This window comes from Meles meles, chromosome 2 (assembly GCF_922984935.1).
Source record: "Meles meles chromosome 2, mMelMel3.1 paternal haplotype, whole genome shotgun sequence".
NCBI lineage: Eukaryota > Metazoa > Chordata > Mammalia > Carnivora > Mustelidae > Meles > Meles meles.
Window position 1 is genome coordinate 10,624,741 of NC_060067.1, and position 27,368 is coordinate 10,652,108.

The 27,368-nt window shown below is 38.5% G+C and overlaps 1 protein-coding gene across 2 annotated transcripts in view; it reads right to left on the reverse strand.

Moving 5' to 3' along the window:
* The window catches only part of SLC4A4 (solute carrier family 4 member 4), a 353,934-nt gene that overhangs the window by 70,346 nt on the left and 256,220 nt on the right, over positions 1–27,368 (reverse strand). For both annotated transcript variants that reach the window (XM_045987257.1, XM_045987268.1), the window contains 3 exons: positions 24,225–24,358; positions 17,814–18,085; positions 5,986–6,056 (listed from right to left, as the gene is read on the reverse strand). In XM_045987257.1, the coding sequence (XP_045843213.1) occupies positions 5,986–6,056; positions 17,814–18,085; positions 24,225–24,358 (477 nt within the window). The remainder of the gene's footprint in view (positions 1–5,985; positions 6,057–17,813; positions 18,086–24,224; positions 24,359–27,368) is intronic.

Genomic DNA, 27,368 nt, shown 5'->3' on the forward strand with positions numbered 1-27,368 from the left:
AGGGGAACCCTCCTCCACTGTTGGTGGGAATGCAAGCTGGTGCAACCACTCTGGAAAACAGCATGGAGGTTCCTCAAAATGTTGAAAATAGAACTACCCTATGACCCAGCAATTGCACTGCTGGGTATTTACCCTAAGGATACAAACATAGTGATCCAAAGGGGCACGTGTACCCGGATGTTTATAGCAGCAATGTCTACAATAGCCAAACTATGGAAAGAACCTAGATGTCCATCAAAAGATGAATGGATAAAGAAGATGTGGTATATATACACAATGGAATACTATGCAGCCATCAAAAGAAATGAAATCATGCCATTTGCAATGACATGGATGGAACTAGAGCGTATCATGCTTAGTGAAATAAGTCAATCGGAGAAGGACAACTATCATATGATCTCCCTGATATGAGGACATGGAGAAGCAACATGGGGGGTTAGGGGAATAGGAGAAGAATAAATGAAACAAGATGGGATTGGGAGGGAGACAAACCATAAATGACTCTTAATCTCACAAAACAAACTGGGGGTTGCTAGGGGGAGGTGGGATTGGGAGAGGGGGAGGGGGCTATGGACATTGGGGAGGGTAAATGCTATCGTGAGTGCTGTGAAGTGTGTAAACCTGGCGATTCACAGACCTGTACCCCTGGGGATAAAAATACATTATATGTTTATTAAAAAAAAAAAATTTGGAAGGGGAGGTGAACCATAAGAGACTATGGACTCTGAAAAACAACCTGAGGGTTTTGAAGGGTCAGGGGTGGGAGGTTGGGGGAACAGGTGGTGGGTAATGGGGAGGGCACGTTTTGCATGGAGCACTGGGTGTTGTGCAAGGAGAATGAATACTGTTATGCTGAAAAAATAAATAAAATGGAAAAAAAAATGTTGCACTTACGACAACACGGATGGAGCTAGAGAGTATTATGCTAAGTGAAATAACAGTCAGAGAAAGACAAATACCATACGATTTCACTCATATGTAGAATTTAAGAAACAAAACAAATGAGCAAAGGGGGTAAAAAGTGGGAAAGGGAAAGCAAGGAATTAACTCTTAACTATAAAGAACAAACTGATGGTCACCAGAAGGGAGGAAGATGGGAATTAAGGAGCTCACTTGTTGTGATGAGTACCGGGCACTGTATGGAAGTATTGAATCACTATAGTGTACACCTGGAACTAATATTACACTGTATGTTAATTAACTGGAGTTTAAATAAAAACTTTAAAAAAAAAGTCACTTCTAACCTCTCCAACAAGTTGGATAAGGTATAAAATCATAGTTTTTAAAAATCTACCAAGAGATAAGGATATAAAGAAACTTAAATAAATTCTAAAAAATTACAAGACCTTCATGGGAGAAAAGAACTCCATGGCTGCCTTGTGCATGCCTGAGCACCACATGGAAGATAAACCCACTGCAGATGGAGGCATGGACAAATAAGTCAAATCTTCAATGAGTTTTTAATGGCTGCATGTAGACTGGGGTGACAGATCAGAAGTCCAGGGAGCCCTAGGCGTTAGACTGAGCCTGCATCCATCCACCAAACTTTCTCACGGTCTTGCCAAGCGCACAGGTCGTACACAAAAGGCGGGAGGTTAGACATCCCCCCTTAGACACAGAGCCCCTACCAAATGTAAGAAAGTCACTCTCCTAAGATGGGAAGCAGGGCAGGAGAGTGGAGGAAAACCCCTCTGAAGCATTCAGGCACTCCTTTATAAGGCATCTGCCCTCTGAAGGCTGGGACAGAGTAGCTGGCCAAAGAAAGATCTCCCATGGGTCAGAAGCTGAGGCATAACATAAGACAAAGAGCATTCCCCATTGGATTTCCTGGGAGAATGGCAATGTTCTGTATGTGCCCTGTTTTGGGTGAGGATTACATGAGTCTATAAAATGTCAAAACTCATCACGGTGACCATGTAAGAACTGTGTGTTTTAAAGTGTATCTCAAATTTAATATTTTTTTAAAAAGAATCTAATGTGAAAAACAAAAAGCAACTAATCAATTTAATCACTTCCTTAGAAAAGCTTTGATGTTGTGAAATCTGGTCTCTCCCTCTGAGAGCTGCTAAGTTGAAGCCAGCAGATCCTAAGACTCACTGTATCCATATAGTGTGGAGAAGCTGTGGCTGGTCTCAAAGTTTTCGAAGGACCTTTCAAAGCATTTTGTTTGCAGGCTGAAAGGATATGCCTACCTGTAAGTCTACAGGAAAATTGATGAAGGTGAGAAGCATTAAAAACGCAATGAATCCAACAGTGAATGGAAATAATGGAAAACCTGTCTTTTTATCCTGAGCGATGGTTATTCTAGAGTTCCAGGCAGTCTAAATGCTCTTGTGCCTATTTTTCCTGAAAACACACTGCTACTATGAAGAAGAAAAGTTGTCTTCGTGCTAATGAAGCTGAAGAAAAAAAGCTTTCCCTCCTCTGACAGAGTGTTCTCAGAGCCTTGTGAGACGGAGCCTTGCTGGTGCCCCAGGGCTGCATGTCACTTTTCCAGCACTTTCTTTCATAATCTAATTATGGCTGAATAAAAGAAGGAAATTAAATCCTTGATGACTCTGTGTCCCAACAAAGACTGAGGGTAGCAGAGGTTGTATGGCCAAACACAGAGAGGGCCCAGTCGCCTGTCAGAGCAGAGGCATCCAACTTATTTTCTCCACCAACCTGACTTACAGTGGCAACATGGCCTAATGGAATGATAAAAATACCCAAACAGAATAATTATAGTAGCTAACTTGCTTGAGAAATAAGTATGTGCCAGTCACCATGCTAAGTCCCAGACTTCGGCAGAGCCAGCGAGATAAAGTACTATTCTCATTGCTCACCACTTCACGAATGGGAAACTGGGCAGCTACCAAAACCTGTTAAGTAGTGGATCCCTAAGTTTGAAACCAGGCATGAGAACTCAGTATCTGTAAGTCCTTCTACATGAAACACCATTCTGCTTCCCCAAATAATGGAAAGAGGCAGATTTTGGAGTCAGAAAGCCCTGAGGTCAAATCATGATTTTACAGATACTGATGATACAGCCTTTGGAAGGACAGTTAACCTTTCTAAGCTTCGATTCCATTCATAGGACACAGGTAACATCCCAAAATAGATGGACATAGGGGAAGAGAAGGAAAAATAAAATCAGATAAAAATTGAGAAGGAGACATACCATAAGAGACTCTTAACTATGGAAAACAAACTGAGGGTTGCTGGAGGGGAAAGGTGGGGGGATGGGGTAATTGGGTGATGGAAAGTAAGGAGGGTACATGATGGAATGAGCACTGGGTGTTATATAAGATTGATGAATCACTAAATTCTACCCTTGAAACTAATAATATACTATATCCAACTAATTGAATTTTTAAATACAGGTAACATATTAACTCAAAAGTTATTCTTAGGATTATAGAGGATGTGACAAGCCTGGCCCTTAGTAGGTGCTCAACAAATGGTAGTTATTACTGGTGATAATAAATCATATTACCTCTTTAAAACTCATTTCTGGATATATATATTGTGTGTATATGTTTATGTGTGTGTGTATCCATGCAAAGCATACCTAAAGGCATTGATATGGATAGAAAAAAGGAGAAATGACGTACAGAATAGAAGTTGTTCTTCAGAACTACACACATACATATGCACACACACATTTTCCTATTTTCTTCTCTAGAGGTGCCGAATATAGCAACTTAACATTTTAATTAAGGTGTGTGACTGAGGGATGCCTGGGTGCCTCAGTGGGTTAGACTGTGCCTTCGGCTCGGGTCATGATCTCAGGGTCCTGGGATGAGCCCTGCATCTGGCTCTCTGCTCAGTAGGAAGCCTGCTTCCTCCTCTCTGCCTGCCTCTCTGCCTACTTGTGATCTCTGTCTGTCAAATAAATAAATAAAATCTTTAAAAAAAAATACGTAGGGTGAGAGTCAGAAGTAAAGCATTTAAGGTTTTTTTTTTTTTTTTTTGCTTAATTCCAAAAATGCCCCAAAAGAAATTTTTAAAGTTTCTTTTAAAAAAGCAAAAACAGGGGTGCCTGGGTGGCTCAGTGGGTTAAAGCCTCTGCATTCGGCTCAGGTCATGATCTCAGGGTCCTGGGATCGAGCCCCACATCGGGCTCTTTGCTCAGCGGGGAGCCTGTTTCCTCCTCTCTCTCTGCCTGCTTCTCTGCCCACTTGTGAACTCTGTCTGTCAAATAAATAAATAAAATCTTAAAAAAAAAAAGGTGTGTGACTGATACACACGAGGGGACTATTGTCCTGGAGTATAGAACATGCGTAAGAACTAAAATTGTAAACATCTCCATCTGCAAACACTGAAGCATCACAATGTACTAGAAATATCACTGGTCTTAGAACCACTCGGGCTTCTGCTCAAGTCTTTGTTTTAATAATTTATGGCTATGTGACCGAGAGCAAGAAAGGTTATTTACCTTCTAAAGCTTTAGTTTCTCTCATCTATAAAATGGACATAATTATACATGGCAGTTTGTGTTAATGATCATAATATATGTAAGACACCTGGTCTCCAGTAGATGCCTTGTAAATGGTAGCTAAATTGTAACCATTATTGTTCCTTTATGTCTTCTATCATAGTCACACTAGAAGTCAATCACAATTTCCATTTGTTTTCCATAAATCTTATACTGACGTCTTATAACTGTATACCAATTGCTAGAGTCACACCAGAATTTGCCCAAAGACAAGGCTTAAAAATTCATTAATTTTAAAGCTTTCCTTGATTAGTTACAAAAGGAATTAAATTAGAAATAATCACTTTTTAAGTCAGTGGAAGTGTTTTATTAATTTTTAATTGCAAATTATCTTATGGTTTTAATTAATTATGTATTTTTTAAATTTTTAATTATACTTCAATTTAAATTATTTCAAGTCTGGAAGGAACTATTTTCCTCTGTATTTTAATCAAGTTCTTTTAGGCACTAACCTGGCTGGCTCAAAGACTGAAAATGGATCTCTTTTCCGTATGTGGTTTTTAAAACATATATTCTCTCTCTCTCTTTCTCTCTCTCTCTCTCGTATGTGTGTGTGTATGTCTCTCTCACATACACACACACACACACACACACACACACACACACAATCAAACACAAATAAAGAGGCACAGTTTGGAGAAAATCAGGGAGAACTTTAACAGTAAGGAAAGGAGTCAAGAGAGCCACAAAACATGAAAACAAGAGAGAAATAGGGTCAAGTGAGAGTTGTCCAGGAAAGCTACAAAACATCATCTTTGAAAGGGTATTGTGGGCACTCACTACATAATACCCGCAGAAGTGTTCTGGTCTCCTGAGAGATGGGCGCTCTCTCAATACAAGGTATTATGGTTTCTGTCTTTATAACCGAGAGATTGATATTCTTTGGTAAGATTCCATATCCAGTGTAGAAGCAACACAATTAGAAGCCTGAAACTGCACGTCTTCCTTTTTCTCCAACACAAAAGTCTCCCTCCAGTGTGTGACCTTCCACGCAAAACAGCTCATTTTTAAAGCTTGGTTCCAGTCTCTTCAAGATCCTTGGTTACAAGCCATGGGAAAGGACATCATGTGACAGAAGCACAGTCCTTTCCAAGTGACAGGGGAAATGTCCTGCTACAATCACTCTTAGTGAGGAGAACACAACCCCGTTTGGTAGTCAGAAGAATTCTTAATCGTACTAGGAACAGAGAGAGGATACCACACTCTCATTTTGCGACTGCCCTCACTTTCCCCTGTGAAAATACCTCAAGGTGACAATGAATGAATATAGTAGTTAAATTCCTAAGAAACTTTAAAAAAGGATGTTGTAGGGGTAAATGTTCACTTGAGTTAAAACAGAAAAAAAAGGTGACTACGGCAAGAAAAGTGTTTCCTTCTGTCCCTCCACAATCACTGATTTGTGAAGTTGTATTCATGCTCAGCTTGTGGAAGGGTAGGAGACATCATGTTATGAATATTATAATTAGAGTATGCAATATGCAAAGGGCTTGAAATATTAAGATACTTACCATGTCAGTAGAAGAAACAGTTGGCAAATCCTCTGGGGCCAATGTAGTGTCATTAGATATTGAGATATTAACTGCAAGAAAAAGACCATTTTTACCATAAAAATAAAATAAAAATGACCTTAATTTTGCAAAGCTAAGCTAGGCATTAAAATGTCTTCAACAGGGGCGCCTGTGTGGCTCAGTGGGTTAAAGCCTCTGCCTTCGGCTCAGGTCATGATCTCAGGATCCTGGGATCAAGTCCCGCATCAGGCTCTCTGCTGCTCAGCAGGGAGCCTGCTTCCTCCTCTCTCTCTGCCTGTCTCTCTGCTTACTTGTGATCTCTCTGTCAAATAAATAAATAAAATCTTTTAAAAAAAAAAAAAGGTCTTCAACAATAAAATAAAGCACAATGAATTTTTTCTTTATTGTAACTGTAGTTACCTTTCACCTAAATAAAAATTAACAAAGATTTGGACACATCTCTTGTATTTTAATTTGATAAGAAACAATGACAAATATTTAAGAAAATGGTATTACAATTTGCTTCAGGTTTCGAAAACAGAAAAAGGAAAACACTTCACCATTACTAAAAGGCACTCAATATATTATGCCTAGTGAAATAAATGGACATTAGTAAGTGAGTAATTTGGTCACTGGCTTCATGTAGTCAAATCTCACAAAGTGGCATTTCATTAATTAACTAATTTGGGATTTTTGGAACTTTGGATTGCATATGAGAAAGTGTATCTTTGCAAAATGTGGGGAAACAAAAAATCTTTCAAATACATAATAAATCATATAAATATAATGGTAATAATTATCTAATTTTTTAAAAAAATTATTTTCATATAATTTGGCATGATTTATAGATTTATTAAGAGTTCACTTTTGAAAAAAAATTTAAAAAAAGAGTTTACTTTTGGAGGAATCTAATTAATTTATTAAACCAACTCTCCTCTTGGAAATATTTCCTTTTTTAAAATTAAAACAGTATTTAAAGAGTTCCATAATTAAAACATTATTTATCAGATAAAGCTTTTTCCTACTACATGAAGTTTTATATGTTATAAAATAATCTGTTACTCAGAGTATAGCTATAATTTGTGGAGAGACTGTAAAATGACACCTAAGTTTTTGTCTCTGAGTGTCATACTTAATAACCAATTTGCTAATTGTTATTTGGTCCCCTTCTGTCTGCCCCCTGCAGCCTCCAAGCACCCAGATTATCCTTTTAGCTTGCCATGTTTTAGGTCCTACCTACATAAGCTCTTAAGAAGAAACAAACAGATTTACTTGACTGTTGAAATTTAGAATATAAGATCCATGAGGAAAGAACAGAAAGCGCAAGTCTTGTTCACGCTTTTCCCCAGAATCTGCCCAGTCTGGCATGTAACCAACAGGAACTCAAAAATATTTGTTTATTATTTAACCTTGAAAAAAGGAAAATTCTTTGCAAAAATATGGATGAGGGCATTACGCTAACTGAAATAAGCCAGACAAAGACAAATACCATACAGTGTCACTTATAGGTAGAATCTAAAAAATATAATAAAATAAAAAATAAGTACAACTCATAGAAATGGTGGTTGCCAGGGAGTTGGGGGTGGGGGTGGATAGGAAGAAGTTAGTAAAAGGGCACAAAATTTCAGTTATAAGAGGACAAGGTCTGAGGATCTAATGTATAACATGGTAACTACAGCTGGTGATACTATATTACAGAACTGAAATTTGCTGAGCGTAGGCCTTAAGTGTTCACAAAATAAAATAGCATAAAATAAAATAAAATAAAATGTGCAGTGATGGATATGTTAATTAAGTTGGTGGCAATCCTTTCCTAATGTATACATATATGAAATCATCATTTTGTACACTTTAAATACATTACAATTTTGTCAATTTTACTTCAATAAAGCTGAAAAAATACTTGTTTACTGTCAATAAATAAGGCTAGAAAAGGGACCAACCATTCAATGACTTGAAACAAAGGAGAGCTGATAAAGGCAAAAGAAGTGAAATAAGGAAAACAAATAAAAGGGAGAAAATACTTAGTTGAGCCCTAGTTTTTCTCAATTTTGGAATCCATTCTGATCTCTGAAGGTTCTGGAATTGTTAAACTTTTCATCTAAAGCTCACTGCTGCTAGGGCATCCCTACTTCCTCAGTAAAACAGACACATGTGCAAACCATTTTCTTATTCCATTTCATTGCAGGTCATGGAAAGAATCAAAACAGGCTAAAGGATGCTTGGCCCAAACAATAAAGCCAAATGTGAATCCATTCCCAGAAGTTAGAAGAGGTTAGTAGATTTTCATTAATGAAACCTAGATTTTTATTATGATTTTGCTTTAAAAAGCCTAAAGTACATTTCAATATTCCATTTGCTCACTTAAAAGCACCTGAAAGCATGTAACAGATATATTTTTATACCCACTTTATGTTGACTAGGACTCTGAGGCAAGATATGCCAGGTTTCTTGCCCAGGATTGCAGAGTCAACCAGAAATAGAATCAGTACCAAAATCTCATTTGGCATTTTTTCTTTTCCTACCCAGCATTTGATTTTTGCAGCCACAGAATTCAAGGTGGGATAATACTCTCCAATGTTAGGGGACATGATCTCAACTTCGAGCTGAAATGTCTTCTGGTCTGAGCTTTTGAAAGAAAACAGCATATATGAAATCACAGGCACTATTTAGATGGGGTCTGGGAAGCTGTTCTTCCTGAACAAGATTCTTTAATGCAATTTTATGAGCTTCCTATCACAAGAGAGTGAAGGTCTTTTTGCAACATACTTTTCTGCATAGAAACAAGGAGTAGGAGTTAGAGAAAAAGATATCCAAGCCTCCTTTTTTGTGAAATGAATGACAGATAATAAAGCCACAAGTGAACTAAAATAGGATTCCAATCTGAACTTTCAGTAACTACTTTCAAGTTCTAGATACACATCAATTCTGCTCATCTAAATTCCCTTTATCTTTCCAGTTTTCCTCTGAGACAAGCTATTAAACCATACTAGCTCTAAAAATCCCAAAGACTGTATCCAAAGGACCATAAAAAGTGTATGCTTTTCCTACTTATTTTAGTATGTAGCTGCTTCAAGAGAACTTCAAAGTAAATATATAAACAAGTACTTCCATAAATCCATATTGGCAGAATATAGTAGAGTCCATAAGTAAGATTAAAAGTAAATTTCTTTAAGCTCACCTAAGAGGAAATGATCAATTTCAATTGGGAGTTTGGTCTGAGAGCCATTGGTCACCATTTGGATCCATGTATTTTGGCAACCAAGTGCAGAATGATCTACGTGTATAGAATTTGTAATACCCTTAATTAGGATTCTGAAAAGGTCAAATAGAAAAGCATAAACGCACTGCACTCTGTCTTCACTGTTTGCTCAGCACCATGGCTTATGAAGCAAAGAAAGTCTTTGCCGTGGAAATCTGGCTAATGTAGAATTAGCCTATTGTCCCTGGGACAGTCTGTGCCCCATGCTTCGTTTCAAGGAGTTTTCACAAGTTGCTCATTTTATGTTCCTTGGATCTTCACTTCTTGATCCTCCTTCCTATGTATCAAATTCTAGCTGATCCTCTGGAACAGGGGATTGAACACTATTGTAAAGGACATTTTTTAAAAGGACAATTAAAAATGCCTGGGAGTGTTCCTGTCTTAAGCTAGCTTTTTTTTTTCCTTCTATGTTTAATGAGAGATCTACAGAAAGAACAGGTTATAGGAGCTATGAGCAGGAAAAAAAAGATGACATCCATATGTCAATGTAAGTACACCTCCTGCACAGGGACTACCAATGGCACCTTTAAGGTTGTCCTTCTTTATCCTCTAGTACCTGGTACCAGGAACTCCCCCAGGACTCCTCTGCTTTACACATTAGCAGAAACTGTAACATCAGGAATATATACAAAAGTTCCAAGGTCAACTAGGAACAACAACAAATGGCCATCGAGGCCAATCTGTCTGCTTTGACGTACCACCGCATCACAAGTTAGAGGAAGGACTGCTAAGAAAACTAGGCTGGAATTCTGTCTGTCTCCACCACCTTCTGGGGCACAGTGCCACCTCACTGCAACTGACCACAGGTCCTTCACTTGTGAAATTGGATTTTTTTTAAAGATTTTATTTATTTATTTGACAGATCACAAGTAGGCAGAGAGGCAGGCAGAGAGAGAGAGAGAGAGAGGAGGAAGCAGGCTCCCTGCTGAGCAGAGAGTCCTACGCGGGGCTCAATCCCAGGACCCTGAGATCATGACCTGAACTGAAGGCAGAGGCTTTAAACCACTGAGCCACCCAGGCGCCCCGTGAAATTGGATTTAAAACAATCTGCCTCATAAGGTTACTGCGCGGGATGAAATAAGACAATGTAGGTAAAATTGTTAGCGGGGTCTCCAGGAGAAAGTGGACCTAAAATAGATGCTAGCCAGGGTTACTGCTAAGCTTTATGACCTGGAGGAAGCAAAACTGCACCCCTGGAAGAAAGGCTGCTACCTCACAAGCTTTATGTGATGATTAATACATATATATTACAACATTACAATATAATGTATTGAAACAGAGCTTATTAAAATCCCTTAGTAAAATGTCTGGCACTTGGATGGTGCTTAATAAATCTTAGCCAAATCTCAATCTATACCCTCAGTATAGCTTCTTAGGGTTACAATAATGCAGAATCGGTTTACCTGCTCTGAATGACAAAAAAATTTAAGAGTATTCTCCATGATAATGAAACTTTAATGTTTTATTCCATTCTACTCAAGCAAATTTGAGGAAACAGAGTAACTGGAAAATAGATACAGAATAAAACTGAAGAAGCTTCTTGCCTGCGCGGTCACTTCAGACTTATTTAAGGGTCCTGGATAATTTCAGAACATGAGCGCCTCTTAATAAAATCAAATATTTATGCTCTAAATGTCGAGATCAATAAAAGGCCAAAGTGGCTTTTGGAAGGATGACAAGGTGAATGAAGAAAACTGTGGGAGAAACAGCTCTTAGGGAAATTACCTACCACTATCTCAGCCTTGAGCCTTAAAAGAAATAAAATTAAGAGAAAATTTTTCTTCACTTTCTCTTGTTATTATTCCTTTCATTCTCCTAAGTGTTTTTACCAAGCCTCATGCTTGAGGTTTTCACTGTACCTAGATAAGTTCAAGTTAGGACACTCTCCAACCCAAGGGCACTTTTCCACATGTTCACCTATGATACTGCCTTGGAAGTCAAAGAGCTCACCTACTATCAGGTATTAAGGGACACGTATTTAGCCACTGTTTTCACTAAACAAACAAACCAAAAAAAAGAAACACACACACACTTCTCTTCTCTACCCACTCATCATTACATTTCAGATGTGTATAGACATTACTACAGCGTATATTTTCCAAATTTGTGTTTCTATACAGACCCACAGCTAGAGAATTAATACAGGTCTGGTGATTACCCAAATTCATTGTTTCTGATTCCTGCAAGTGTTACTATACAGAAACTGCTAAAATATTAGGCTAGAAGAGAAAAAGGAAACTAAAATGATGGATGTTTCAAATTTCTATGGTTTTCTCAAAAGGCCATATAGCCATGAATGAGAAATCTGTCAGCTGTGCTGCTAAAGTCTCCTTGTGAACGGAAAGCCCGAGTGGTCCTATACCAGAAGGCTTGGTACCTCCTGCTTAACCATTACTTTGTGATTTAAACCTACTTTATAATCCAAAGAGGGAATGATACATAATAAAAATAAAATTTCATAGAATATGATGCAGGTCATGGAAGATAAATTAGGATTATCTTTTGTTTCCTAATTTTATCTTTTATTTCCTAATTTTCTTTTAATGGACTTTCTAATTATGAAACGCATATTGGCTATAATATGGGACCACAGGAGACACAATCCAGCAGTTCTTTTTAATGGCTGTAACATATTGGTGCATAGCATTTATTAAGATAATAGAAAAATTATATAGAAAGAAATGGTAATGAAATTCTACGCTAGTGACAACCATTTTAGAGCATCTGGAAGCCTCCTCATGCTGGGAATAAAACAAAGGCACAGACATGGAAGTCATGCTACTTCCAATCTCTTGACTTGGTCTTACAGTTTTACACCAGGGAAAAAGCCATCTTTTCCTTAGCGATACTATAGACAACAATGTTTCAGTGCCTGAGAAAGGATTTATTCCTCTTAATCATTCATCCATTATCAAGCATGTTCTCTCTGGAACAGTCAATAATGAACCAATAAAATATATCCCTTCTGTAACAATAAAATATAGGATCTATTCTCTTGGGGCAATTTTCTTGCTTTTCTAATTTATTTATCATTTTTAGCAAGGCTTCTTTCCCCTCCAGATATAAAACCACATTTGGTTAGAAAGTTTATTTTAACCCCTTCTAAAATATTAATATGCCCTTGAGAGTACAGTCACTGCAACCTTGACACATTAGGCAAATGAAAACAGGTACCAAAGTAGAAATGGATTTCTGAAAGTGTAGGTCAAATGAAAATCTGACCTTGTTCATTCAAAAAGTAATTAACACAATTTTAAAGACAACACATTTCATAAAAATCCATGTGTATATGTGTGTCTGTGTGGTATGTGTGCGGTGTGTGTGTGGGTGTGTGTGTGTGGTGTATAGGTCTGGGTGTGTGCAGTGCAATTTATAGGTCTGTGTGCGGTGTGATGTGTGTGGTGTGATATATAAATGTGTGGTGTGTGTGTGCATGTGTATGTGTGGTGTATAGGTGTGTGTAGTATGGTATAGAGGTATGCATGTGCGTGTGTGTATGGTATATAGGTATGAGTGTGTATAGGTGCATGTGGTGTGTGTGGTGTGTGCTTGTGGTGCAGGATGGTGTACGGATGTGTGTGACGTGGTATGTGGTGTATAGGTGTGTGTATAGTATGAGGTGTAGGTATGGGTGTGGTGTACAGGTATGTTGGCACGGTGTGTGCATACAGTATGGTGTATAGGGGTGTGTGTGTGTGTGTAGGTGAGTGTGGTGTGCACATACAGTGTAGTGTATAGGTAGGTAAGGACTTGTGTGGTGGGTGCACGTGTGTAGGACACATGTGTAGTGTACCTCATCCCAAGCACAATTCTTAAGAAGGAATGAAATGGACCCACGATAAATTTTTGCTGAGAGCAGAAGGGGAAGGACAAAAGGGCAGGAGGAGGAGAGGGGAAAAAGGAAAGAGGAGAGCTCATGACTTCTTCCCTATTTACAAAATTCTATCATTTATGTTTTTGAGTGAATTAGACCAATTCCCCTTAAGAGAACTGAACGTTTCACCAATAGGACTTTTTGGCCTTCTTCTTCATGACTGCATACAGTGTCCAACCCTTGTGCACGCTTGGGATCCAGTGGAGTAATCTTAAGTGACCTAATTACAACGTACTGAACTCCTTAACACTTTTTTCTTTAAATATGGCTCCAGTGTTTCATATTTATCTACAATAGCACATTAGTTGTTAATTTGAAGGGAGCTGGCTTCCAAGAAAAACCGAGTTAGTATCTTCCTCTAGGAAAATTGGAGGGAAAAATTGTATTTTGAACCCCTTTAAAAGAATACAACTAAACGATAAAACTGGCAGGGGCCTCTTTTGTGAAACAATGAGAAATGAGAAAAAGAACAAATTTTTACTTGGTGTCTATGAGGTGTCAAACAATGTGCATATATTCTTTCATTCAATCCATCTAGTAGTAACTTCTAAGAGTAGGTACAACTACTAACCCAGCTCACAGGTTATAAAACAAGAAATCAGTTAATGAGCCTAGCCCAGGGTCACACTGCTAATCAGAGCTGAATACATGTTCACTTTCCTTTATTCCAAAGCACATACTATTTATAATTTATCACACTAACTGTTTCCCAAGCGGGGATGCTGGGGATGAACTGTCCCTCATTTGGATACTTCTTGGATTTTACTGCTGGCTTCTGAAATGGATCATCTTCCTCATACGCCTCTGCTATGTAAGCACTGGGCTCTGTGGTGGAGATATGGCCTCTATTACCTCAGTTAACAGCCACTCTATTTCTAAGAAAAGGAAATTTTAGCTCAAAAACCATGCATCTACCCTGACCGATATGCCAAATCTCATGGCTAATTTTCCTTTTAGCACTTGTAACGGAGCTTTCTTAGTTCCTCAGTAAATGGGAACCTAAGGAAGTACATGGCTTTGGCCCCTGAGCAACATATGGGGCAAAACGATAGGGGAAAAAGATGCAGGAAGAAACTGAAACTCGGGAAGTGAGGAAGATTTGCGGAAGCAAGTGACAACAAGAAAGATAAGGAAGGAAAAGAGGAGGGAGAGTGGTCCCCACAAAGCGCAACGAATCCACAATATTGTTGTGGCCAGGAAGAGAGTTTTCTTAGTGATTAAGTGACCCCTCCTTCCCTCCCTCTAAAATCACTTCTCAGTTTGCAGGCTCATGACTCCATCTGTGGAGTTGCTGGTTCACTGTTATGCGCTGTCCCAGTGCTGGAAAACAAGTCATCCGCCAGTTCAAATATTATTGACTCATTGACTGAATTCTTCTACCAGGTTCTTGTTGTTTTAAGCATACTTACTTGAGCTGTACATGCAACTGGAGTATTCTCTATCATTTTTCAGTTTGTTAGCGTGAAGGTATGAAATTTGTGGTGGTATATAGTTTTCTATCAAAAAGTATTAAGGTTATGAGGGAAACGCAGTCACTAATATAAGGGGGTTTTGAGAACTGTCGTGAAAATGGAGATATCCACTTGCCTCTTCTCAAACCAGAAACAGGCTTTATTTCCATGGATTAAATTAACCCCTCACACTCACGAGCATATCCTTCAGGAGTTCCTTTCATCTGGACAACTCTAAAAATATGGGCTGCAATCAAGGGTCTTGTTGCAGAATAAGCCAACTGCCCAGCAATGTTTGCTTAGAAGGGAGGATGATGAAGACTGGTTTGTTGGTTCTATCATTCATACTCACTAACCTTATGTTTTAATAAGTTATACCAGCAGTAACAATGGCAGTTAACACTTTGTAACTCATTACATATCAGAAACTGTCCTGAGTACTTTGAAATACCTCATGTTTTCCTATTCGATATAATAATTCTGTAAGGTAGGTAGTGTTATTAACCCTGTTTTACGGATGAGGAAGGTACGGCAGAGCTTCCGTGGGAAAAGGAACTCGCCCAAAGTCACATACAGGGTATTATTAGCTAAGCTGGAACTCGAATACAAGATTTTCTGATTTCAAAGCCCAGCTACACTACTTTACTGGCACCACGTGGAGGTAACAGAATTGTCAGAGTCCTTCCAAGACAACTCCTAGCTCTTTAGGACAGACTTTCCATCCAAGCTAAAGAAAACAGGTCAAACGAAAAGCCGTCTATCTCCACTTCAACTAGTACTTCACTACGCATGTTTCAAGCCTCAAAATGAGTTTTCAAGAAAACACGATCCTTCTTGGAAGGAAAATGACATGTGAAATCTTCATATGTTTTTCACAGTTAAAACACATTCAAATATGTCTTCCTTGGCTTTTTTACCCTCTCTGTCTGCATCCAATCGAAACAATGAGGACCAGTTTCCATTAACCTCGGGTAGGTAGATCTTTTTTGCAGCAGGGATGCTGACAAAGCCCTCATCTGGCTTTATGACTCCCTCACACCTCAAAACAATTAAGAAAGTACCTTTTTCCTTTAGAAAAATTTGTTGTATAACTCCTCAGACTTGCCTATGAAGTCAGATTCCTGCTTCTCCATAAATAAGTATTTACATACAGACAAACACATAAAGATAGACAGAAATAATGAAGAGGAAAGTTCAAAATCCCACAGTTCAATATGGCTGTGAGTCAATATTTTGGAATATGCAGGGTATGGACTTCTGCTGAAAGTCCACAATGGAGGGTAACCCCCTCTTTCTTTTAGGACATGTTCTACATGGTCGTGTAATGTTTACATCTGTGTTTCAAGCATATTCCACCGATCCTAATGATAGTATCTATCACGCATTGCATACTTACTCTTTTCAAAGCAGATTTTATGTTATGAAATATTCATAATCAGTATACATTTTAATAATAATAAACTTTTAGACCTATATGTCATTCATGTTCCCTGAATCTTTAAATTTCTACCTTGGGGCGCCTGGGTGGCTCAGTGGGTTAGGCCACTGCCTTCGGCTCAGGTCATGATCTCGGGATCCTGGGATCGAGTCCCACATCAGGCTCTCTGCTCGGCAGGGAGCCTGCTTCCCTCTCTCTCTCTCTCTCTCTGCCTGCCTCTCTGTCTACTTGTGATCTCTCTGTCAAATAAATAAATAAAATCTTTTAAAAAAATAAATAAATTTCTACCTTGTATGAGTCTCTGCTTTGCTTTTAAGCGTGCCCTTTATTTTAATGTGTGTTGACTGTCCTTAAATAAGACCAAAGAACCCATGAGAGCAAAGCCAACAATGCCCTATCTTTCCATGAAGGTTACTGACTGATCCAGTTTTAGGGAGATACTGTTCTCTTGTCTCTCACCACTCAAGACGCATACAGGTCTTCTAAGATTTCTCTGCCCAAGTATCAGAGAAGAACGCAGATACAACACCAAATATCTGAGAGCAATCTGACACAGCCAAGCCATAAGCATTAAAATTCTTCTTAGTATCTCGTTTAGTTTTTAAATTCATAATCATTTTGTTTGCATTCTAGTCTATAATACATCTACATTTGTTTCCCTGTAAACATTAAGAGGTTCTTCCTCAGAATCTCTAAGTAAAAGTGCACAGGGGCACGGATATGCCCTACGACTGCGCTCGGGTTCACAAAGCCCTCAGCACGCTATTGTACTCCTGGTGCTACAAGACCTCAGTTCAGAAGCATGGAGTATATGTCAATTTTTATTTTAAGGGACAATGACCCGCAGCTAATTGCACGACCTGGGATGAATAACTCTATTTCCATTTAACTGTCTGACATAAATGTCTACCCCTCATTCTCCCAGAGCAAATATAAAACGACTTTTCCCAAAGTGAGTCATTTCTCCCAATGCCTTCTATATTATAAAATGATGACAAATTACTCAAAAAAATTTTTTTCAGAAAGCAAATTGAGCACTTTTTTGGGGAAAAAATCCTGATGCTGACTCAGGTTTGGCAAGATAGGTATTAAAGTGCTAAGATGTGTAGAATCATATTCCTCACCCAGAACTTACTTTTCACTTTTATGTCTTTCCTAACTCTAGAATATAAATCTTCTGGGACAGCATAACATTCCTTTTTTTGTTTCTCTCATTTCTTCTTTTTCTTATTTACATTGTCTGGCACAGATGAACTATAAGGCTCTACTTTGCCACTAGGTGACTCCAGTCTGAATTTCTTTTTTAATTTCATGCTTCAAATTATATAAAGTGAATGAGGATCTTGTTTCTTCTGTAAGCTGAAAGTAATCTAGAGTTTACTTTAGGAAGGGATTTCTACAGTAATAAGGAAACAGCAAAGCATGGGATAGAAGTCAGAGGACTCCGTTGGTCTGGACCTTAGATCTGTTAATATTTGTATTTGGTTCCCTCAACTTTCAGATAAGATTAAGAATAATATACACTGTATGGGACTAATATAATGAAAAAATGTACATTAAATTTCTTTGCAAATACTGCAGTTTGAGTTAATTTCAAAGTACTGGGCTAATTACATTCAGATTCCAGAGCTCCTGATTTCACCTTCCAATTGAATCATGTGGCTTATGTACCTTGGGTAATGAGACTTCAAATTCAGCAGGATGGCTTCTCAGAGAAAACACCATGTTGAAAGCTTGTGCACATGGAGCCCACACCTTCCTCCAACACAGGGGAAGCACAGACACCAAGCATGATGTCCTTACCTGGGTCGGGAGGCATACAGGCACAGGAAAACTGAGTATTGTAGCCCACTTTGAAGTTGGAGTTGATGGGGTAGTAGTCCGCTAGCTTGATCATCTTCTTGAAAGCATCGTAAATAAAAATGAAGCTAATCAGAGAAGAGAAGCCCTCTTCGGTGAAGCGAGTGAAGTACTGAACCAAGAAGCTGGCATCTGTGGCTACCAAGATGAGACACAAGAAGGCTGACCACAGGCCAATCCAAAGGCGAAACTCCAGGTAGTCAAAATTATGGTCCCTGGAAAGAAAGAAAGAAAGGTGATCAGACTGCTCCTCCCTGGAACACAAAGAATAATATAAAACTACCCAATAACTGCAGAATGATTGCTAAAAACACAAGATCACTTGTAGCCACTAGATAAGAAGCTCAGTCTTGATTTCATCCAGAAAATATTAAGGTTAAAAAGGTAGTCTAGTGATATCATCCTGCTACCATAAAGAAATAATCCCAGAAGTTTAAGAATGTCATATCAAAATCAGTCACAGCATTTATATGTAAATAACAACTTTCTCATTCGAAAACTATGGTCCCTGCTTTTATGGAGTTAATAAAAGAAACAATTTGAAAGTGTCACGTTGGTAGCCAGTACGCACTCAATAAATGTTTGTGAGCTTCACTGGTTAATGAAGACACTCAGCTAAATATGGTCTCTGTCCCCACATCATTGCCATCACTGAGGGAGACAAACTGATGAACGTAATTACATCATAAAATAGTACATGATACCTAAACATTCCACAGAATATCCCAGAGGAACAACTAATTCTGGCTGGAGGAGGACAAATGGAGATGCAGAAAAATCTCAAGGAATTTAAGGATAAATAGGATAAGTGCACTGTAGTCAGATCAAGAAAGGCTGTCTTGCTGTGTTATAGCCAGACACAACCGCTTCTCGTGAACTTTGCCCACAGACGTGATGTCCTCCTGCTAAAGTTGTGTGTAAAGCATCTTGTGACCACCTTGTTTTTCATCTGTTCCTCTCCCACAGCAGTCTTAGAATAGGCTGCCTCCATCGGAGGATGCCTTTTTTTTAAGCCCTTTCCATTTCTTAGAAGTAAATTAGTTCACATCTAGGAAAAGATGGGTCAAGTGTTGACATTCTACCATTTCATATTGACTCCTCTAAAATTATGTGAAGATTCCTTTATAGTATTTCTTTCTTATCATTTGTGATGAAAAAGCAAATAGTAGTAGTCATATTTCTTCTATGAGAAAAAGAAATAAGGAGCATGCATGCTTGAAGCTCGACCGACTTGCTTTTAAATAATGAGTTTCTGAGGGTGACATTTTTTAATACTTTCCAAAAGGCATGGTATCAATGCCTTCACCACCAGCAGCCCAGTCTGGGCCACCAAGAAGTCGTTGCTTGAATAAAGTCCTTACTGATATCCATGTTTGCCCTGCTCAAAGCCATTTTCCACATCACAGCCAAAATTATCTTTTTAAATGTAAATCAGATCCCCCCACCTCCATTTAAAACCTTTTGGTGGCTTCACACTGCTCTTAAAATAAAATGTGGATTCTCTAAACTAACACAATGCTTGGCATACAGTTTCCAGTGAGAACTTGCTGGATGAATTAAGGCATGCCTATGGTTTAGGACTTGAGACAGTTATTGACATGACCTATAAGCTATTACAGGGAGCCAGGAGATCCTAAGTGAAAATTTATAGAATATTAGAATTAAAAGGTCCTTAGATGCTGAAATGGTTAATTTTATGTGTCAAGTTGGCTGGATCATGCAGTACCCAGATACTTGGTCAAACATTATTCTTGGTGTCTCTGTAAGGGTGGTTTTGATGAAATTAACATTTAACTTGGTAGACTTTGAGTAAAGCAGATAGCTTTTCATAATGTGGATGAAACTCATCCAACTGAGTTCTTCAACCAAATACAGAAAACTACCTGCCAACCTCAAGCAAGAAAGTTTCTCCAGTAGATTGCCTTTGGGCTTTCTCCGGAACATGCCTCTTTCTGGTTCTATAGCAGACACCCTTTGAACTTGAATTGGAACATTAACTCTCCTGGGTCTCCAGCCTGCTGGCCCACCCTGCAGATTTTGGACCTGCTGGTCTCTATAATTGTATGAGTCAATTCCTTAACAATAAATCTCTTTATGATATTAGTACAATTTCCCTGGAGAAAATTAATACAGATGCCAATTAGTCAAATAGGTCTCATTTTATAGATGAGGAAACCACCAAGGCCAATGGAAGTTAAGCCATTTATCCAATGTCAAGGTTTTAATGGCAGAGCTGAGCCAGAAACCAAATTTCTGTATTCCTGGATGACTCCTTTAAAAAATTACACCATCATTCCCTACCTGATCCGTATTTAGGGTGGGCCTTGAGATCACTGCCCTTTGAATCCCTCTTTTCACCAAATCACATAAACTGGAAATATTACCAAAGCAGCAGACTATTAACACTCAGGTAGAGAGTTATCTCCTATGGGTTTCCTGGAATCTTTCTGAAGACATCTTTTGCATTCCCTTTCCATCTGGAACCCCACTGCTTAATCCTATGCATGTCTTTGTGAGATAAGTAGACTACAGAAAAGCTACATTCTAGGAATTTGAGATGATTTACGTTATCACACAATGAATCAAGTCTCAGTCAGAGCTAAGAAACAGTTTCATCACTTCTGAGCCAATAATCTTTTTTCATAAAATAAAAATTTTAAACAATTACTTAGTTTTGCTTCCCTAACAAGATGACAGGACAATCTTAATTTATTTTAAGAATGCTAATGGTTGTTTAGAGAATCTATGTTTACAGGACAGGAACACTCGGTTTGAGTACAAAGGGAAAAAATGCATGTATACACTTAAATCTTAGGATCTAAATGATATACCAAAATAGCTGCTCTACAATACTTAAATACTCCCAGAGTAGCTCCATAAGAATAACCCAAATAAAATCACTAAAACCCATGGCACTTCATTATAAAAGTGATATGTTTACAGCAGCAAGAAGAAAGAGGAGTAAGAGATGAGAAACTTTTTAGAACAAGTTGATCAACACTAATGACTACAATAAAATGGCAATATTACATCCAATAAGCTTATCAGTCCCTTTAGTGCCAAGTTTAAATAGCAACTAAGTTATAAAAAGTAACAGGAAATGATAGTACAGACAAAAGAAACTATTGTGACTAAATGGGTTTATATCCTTATGATACCACAGTGTTCCTAGATATTTTGAGTTATAGTTTCCAAGGAGCATAAAACCAAGGCACAAACTGAAGAACCATCTGAAGCATGCTACAGAAATTAATGTTTAGTCTCTGACAAATATAAAACTCCCTAAACTACATGAATAAAGCCAGTAATATAATAGAAGAAAATAATTATTTGAAGTCCTCTAAGTAAAACGTTCAAAAACTAGAAGGAAAAAATTATTGAATGACCAAATGACAATTACACAGGTTAAACTCCAACTTTAATTATGAGGCTTGTACATAGCTTAGAACACAGTGGTAAAACTTCTTTCAGATTCCTCACTCAAGAAAAAGAAAAGGTGTCTAATTTTCCATTACTGGTTTATAAGGTGTAAAAACAGTGCAAAAGAAGCTCCAGAATTAGGAAAACAAAACTACAACTGGAATTTGGAAAGCTTGTAAGCTCGTGCCTTCATTTTGTTATTAATTTTAAAAGGTGAAAGCACATCTTTCATATTCCTTTATGATTCTCCAGTTTATAGGGCAAACATTTAAACCTGTACCCCATATCAGGAGGAAACCAGTGGATCATGTGGAATTTGCATTCGAGTCCACTGAAGTTACAAAATAAGGATCTACCCACTTCTCAAAAAATGGTAAAATATGGTCTCTTATGGTTCACCTCCCCTCCCCAATGTCCATAGCCCGCTCCCCCTCTCCCAATCCCACCTCCCCCCAGGAACCCCCAGTTTGTTTTGTGAGATTAAGAGTCATTTATGGTTTGTCTCCCTCCCAATCCCATCTTGTTTCATTTATTCTTCTCCTATCCCCCTAACCCCCCATGTTGCTTCTCCATGTCCTCATATCAGGGAGATCATATGATAGTTGTCTTTCTCCGATTGACTTATTTCACTAAGCATGGGAAAAATCTGGGTAAGACAGACCAAACCAGTTTCTTTACCGAAGGACTTCTCAGATCCCTTAGTAAGCTAATGTGTAAGGTGAATTACTGAGAGGGAGATAAAATCCGGAAAAAGCATATTCTGGATTTGTTGGGATTACAGAAGCTTTTGTCCAAGGAACACCTACAACGGAACTAGAAATTGAGGAAATACACTTTGAGAAATAGTGATCTACACAAATAATCTGTATCTAGACACAATATTAGCACTGTTGTTGTAATATCGAGGCAAATGATACAGCACGTGAATAAAATAATAAGGTTTGCCAAATAAGCACCACATGCTGCTCAGTGATGAATTTAAAGCACAGTTTCTCGAATGTTTCTTGTTGCTTTACAACTGTTTTCAAATAAATCACTTGGAACAATGTTTACATTACCAATTATGATGAAACAGAAGGGAAAGTGAGAAAGGAACTTGCTTAGTGAAAGGAAATAATCTCTATCCTACAATTATCTAAAGTAAACTGGGATACAAACATTTTCTGTATATTAAGGCTCTGATCACATTGCATCCAATAAATCTTTCTGCAAAGGTTGCACATGTTTGTTCCTGTTTATAGTACATGCTTGCTTCATCTTCCCACAAAAGCTTTCTTGTCTCACACAATGTTTTCTCAAACATATAAAAACGGTTTGACTTTCTATAAACTGACACGAACAGAATTCTTTCCAATGTCCTGAGAATTATGATGGAGGAGGGATCTGTAGTGGTGAGCCAAGAAAATTCACATTATTTAAAATTTAGAACTTTAAATTTTCTTAAGACCCTGCTGATGTCCTCAACCCAGCTTTCAAAACGCGAATTTCAAATCCTCATTCCCTCCTCTGTCTTGGGATTGTTTTTCATAGCTCAGAGTTTCAAAGATGACTGTACTAGCACTTAAGTCCATGAGGTATCATGTAGGTAATAAAATTTGCAATAATAAAATCTTAAAAATGTGTAACAATAGACGAATACAGAAATTCCAGTAAGGAATGCCAGCAAGTCATATGAAATGCTGCAGTCTACCTAAAGGATTGAGATCTGCTGGGAAAGGCAATTCTCTCTGTAAGTAATCAAGTTCATTAGAAAGAGGCCAGAATACCCAATTTGATTTTGAATCTGTTTGTGTGCTAATGTGGTCACTTGGATAATTCTCTTAACCTGACTTTCTCCTTCTTAAATTGATCCATCAATTTCAAAAAGAAAATATGATAGCACAATTGTTATGTCCAATAGGACTGTCTAGTGACTCTGTAAGAGGCAGAAAGTGAAGCAGGAGTTCAAATCCCAGCCCTACCTACAACAGATGATGGAGCCTTCAGCAATGCACTACCTCTCCCTGCCTGTTTCCTCATCTATAAAACAGGGTACGGTCCATCCCTCAGTACTGCTGCAGGACTCCAATGAGGGAGTACATGTAACACACGTAGGGTAATACTTGGTACCTTGGTACATGATCAGAGCTCAACAAATGTTATTACTCAGCTGACTCTTGAAACGCATCTTTAGTTAAGCACACTGAGATGAGGGTTAGGAACAGTGATCACTGGAGCAGCTAGTTTCTTTCATTAATGAGTCACGGGACCTTGAACAAGACATTGCATTTCTCTAGTGTAAGTCAGGATCATGGAAGGAAACAGAAGGCATTCTCCAAAGGGTTTGTGAAGAAAACGTAATAAATGGGCTATTTGCAGAGGTGTCAGTAACCGGCAAGGTGCTCAGGGACTAGCAACATCGGGGGCCATTTTTACCTCCTGGTTTGGAAAGGTCAGGGAAGGACTGGAGTCACCCAACGCTGGAGAGGCCTAGAACCAGGTCTGAGGAGGCACCTTACAGGGGTGATAGTCAGGGGACAAGCCCCTGCCAGACAGCAGTGTTAACGAGGAACAGGGAAGTGCAGAGAGGTAAATGCACACCCTGACTTCTCTCCCTCCCTGTCCTACGGATGCACTACCAAACCCAAGAAGAAGCCAGCAGGAAAAGGAGCCTTAGTGCTGCAGTCCACACTGGGATCAGCCCCAAAGGCACAAAGCAAGACTAGAAGGGCAGAGAATGATGATGAGGGCAAGCGGAAAGTATATCATATGGACCTCAGCTGGATCGAACGTAAAATGAGTGTTGGAATACCCCGTCTTCAAAGGCCTTTCAACCTCCACGTCTTAAAATTCTCACATTCTAATCAACCTAATTATGATTCTATGCTCAACCTAGACGATGAATGCTCTACAATTAAACAGTCCTTATTTATCATTAGATATGTATATACGTACTTGCTGAAATTAAATAGAAGCCTCTCGAAAACTAGAACAGGTCCTGTGCTGCTCAAAATCGTGAGGGGCTGACCGGCGAACAGGCAAAAGATGGCTCCGGAGACAGCTGTGCCCAGAAAGCTCTCCAACACGCCCTAATGGAAAGAAAATAAAGCTGTTAAAAGAAATGTCTTTTTCCTTCCCATGCGTGATGTCACTAGGGAAATTAAGCACATGAACATGCTATTAGAAGGGCCATAGCAAACGTAGCAAATAGACGTGAAGAAATAGATTCTTCCCAGTATGAACATCCCCATGTATTTCATCATACGATTTAGTCACCCCTCCCTACTCCAAGGGCAGCTGACCTGCTCCAAAGAACTGTGGTGACGATACTGACTGGTGGCTGCCTACAGGAAGCAAAAGGGGACTCTGATCCACTCTAAAACTGCTGAAGCTTCTGCATGTAAAAGCGCAAGGTGTAAGACCACCACGTGGGCAGAAGTGATTCAGTACTCCCGAGGGTGTTTTCCTCTCTGTGGTTACCTTCAGTCTTTGTTTCAGCCTGATTTTACCTTGCACATAGCAGGTGTTTATAAGTAGTTACATTTTTTTAAAGATTTTATTTATTTATTTGACAGAGAGAGAGAGATCACAAGTAGGCAGAGAGGCAGGCAGAGAGAGGGAAGGAGCCTCCTCACTGAGCAAGGAGCCTGAGGCGGGGCTCAATCACTGGACCCTGAGATCATGCCTGAGCTGAAGGCAGAGGCTCAACCCACTGAGCCACCCAGGTGCCCCAAGTAGTTATATTTTATACCCAAAAGCTATTTTTTCTAAAGAAAAGATTTGAGAGGGGAGCAACAGGGGCAAAAAAAAAAAAAAAAAGGTTAGTTGCCCTTGATCTGGTAATCTCTAAGACAGCAACCAAAAAAAATATACATATATATTATTATCTATTCTTTGTCCAATGTAAACTTATAGAAGAGCTTTAATTCAGTTTAGAGGAAATATATAGGTAGGGACATGAATAACTAAATCTTTGTGGCCACACCTCCCTGTAGTTATCCCTCTGGAAACTCAACCCATTGTTTTCCTTTAGCCAAACAAGAACAAGGAAACATGAACCATGAAGCATCATTGAATTAAAAGATTATCCTAACTTACTTAATCATGTCATTTGGGACCAATGCCTCAGATGACAGCAAACTAGCTCAAATCCTCTACTTTTCATCAGTTCGAATTTTAGTTAGAAAAGCAAATGTTTATTTGTGAGAGGATCCTTTTCTAAACTTGAAATAGTATTCTATCAAGGGATGATTTTTTAAATATAAAAAGATGACAGAGTCCCTTTATTCATACATAAGGGTATACATTTAAACCATAAAACTTGTAAGATAAACATTTTTCAAATGAGTAAATATTCTAAAGCTTTAAAAGACACAAATATATATATATATATATATATATATATATATATATATATATGTAGTGGTAGGTTAATTTATATAATAGAGCCAAATTATGTGATCTCTGTAACTGTATGTGTATACTAAAACAAAATGGTGCCGGGAATATCTTCCACCCCAACTGAAGAATAAGTTACCTGTTCATAGAAATATGATTTATGTTTACATAAAACAAGCCATCTCTTAATCTAAATCACCCTCTGTTTGGAGCAGAATGGATTTCTGAGTAATCTGAGACACCACTCAGTTACTCCCTGCCCCCGCCCCACCAAAGAGTTAACCTGTCCGTCTACATTCACTCTCCACAGCCCCGAAAGTTCTCCAGCAACTTATACTTACTTATCATAAAATATAATGAAATGATTACACAGGAATTGTTTTTTAAAATCAAGTTACAGTTACGGAATAAACAAGTCACGTAAATAAAAGGCACAACGTAGGAAATACACTCGATATCGTAATAGCATCATATTTTGACGGTGGTAGCTACAAATAGTGGTGGTAGCTACAAATAGTGGTGCACACAACATAACATACCAAGAAGGTGAATCACTATGCTCTCTCTACACCTGAAATTAATGTAACATTGTATGTCAGTCAAACTCAAATTTTAAAAATGTTTAAGTAAAAAAAGTTTAAATATCAAACAGAAAAAAAATCCACTTACAGAACTTAAATACACTAAGTGTTAGACCCACTTAAAAGCCATCCTAAGAGACGCTTATTACGATGATTACTCAAAATATTTTTTCCCACTGCTTCAGAGCCAGCAATATCCTCCTTAAAATGGCCCTGGCAATAGCACACCCTCCTCTTTGAAGGGTAGGGTTCAATTCAGAAAACAGATAAGAATCCTTGAGAACAGCACTAGATCATAATAATGGGGTTGGGGCGTGGAAAGGACAAAAAAAAATGTTGACGAATAAGACTGGCTCCTCACACTGTGAGCACCCACATTCTGAAACACTTCAGAACCCTTTCTGTCTAAGAAGTCTAGGCTGAAACCCAGTTTCCATGGATGTGAGCTCCACGGCATGACTGAAGAATGCCGTCTCATCACTTTACAGCCATTCCATACATAATCAGGGTATCCACCTCATTCTGCAGAAGGACAGAATGAAGAATAACAAGCAAAGCAGGCAGAACCAGGTCGCATTTATGCAGAGAAGAGACTCCCTTGTGCCCAACAAATAGTTCTGATCGCTTACCCATGAAGACGCTGAGATTCAGAAGAGTTAAATAGTATGAACAAATCCATATTCAGTGTGGCACAACAAGTGTATGGAGTATGGGTACTTACCCAACCACGACCCCACCCACATTAAGGCTAGAAAGTGTATCCATAGCAAGGCTAGAAGGTGTGCCCTCCACTGGGATTTTCAAGGACATGCAGCATTTCACCTTCTGTGCATTCACACTGAGTTTTTTTTTTTAATGTCTTTTAATTTTTCTTTCTCCTAACTTACTTTAGCATGTGTACCATGAAAGGGTAGGAGTGGAATGTTCCATGTGGTAGGACAAGCCATATTCTGGGCATAAGGGACAGGCAAAGTTACTGCATCATTCTTTATCAAGCATGGGAAAGTACCTATTTCCCATGGCTACTACAGGATCAAAATACAGTACAGCCTGGGTGTAAGAAAGAACATGAAGGAAGAAAGAAGAAAGGTGAGTTCAGAATTCTCGACTTGATTTAACA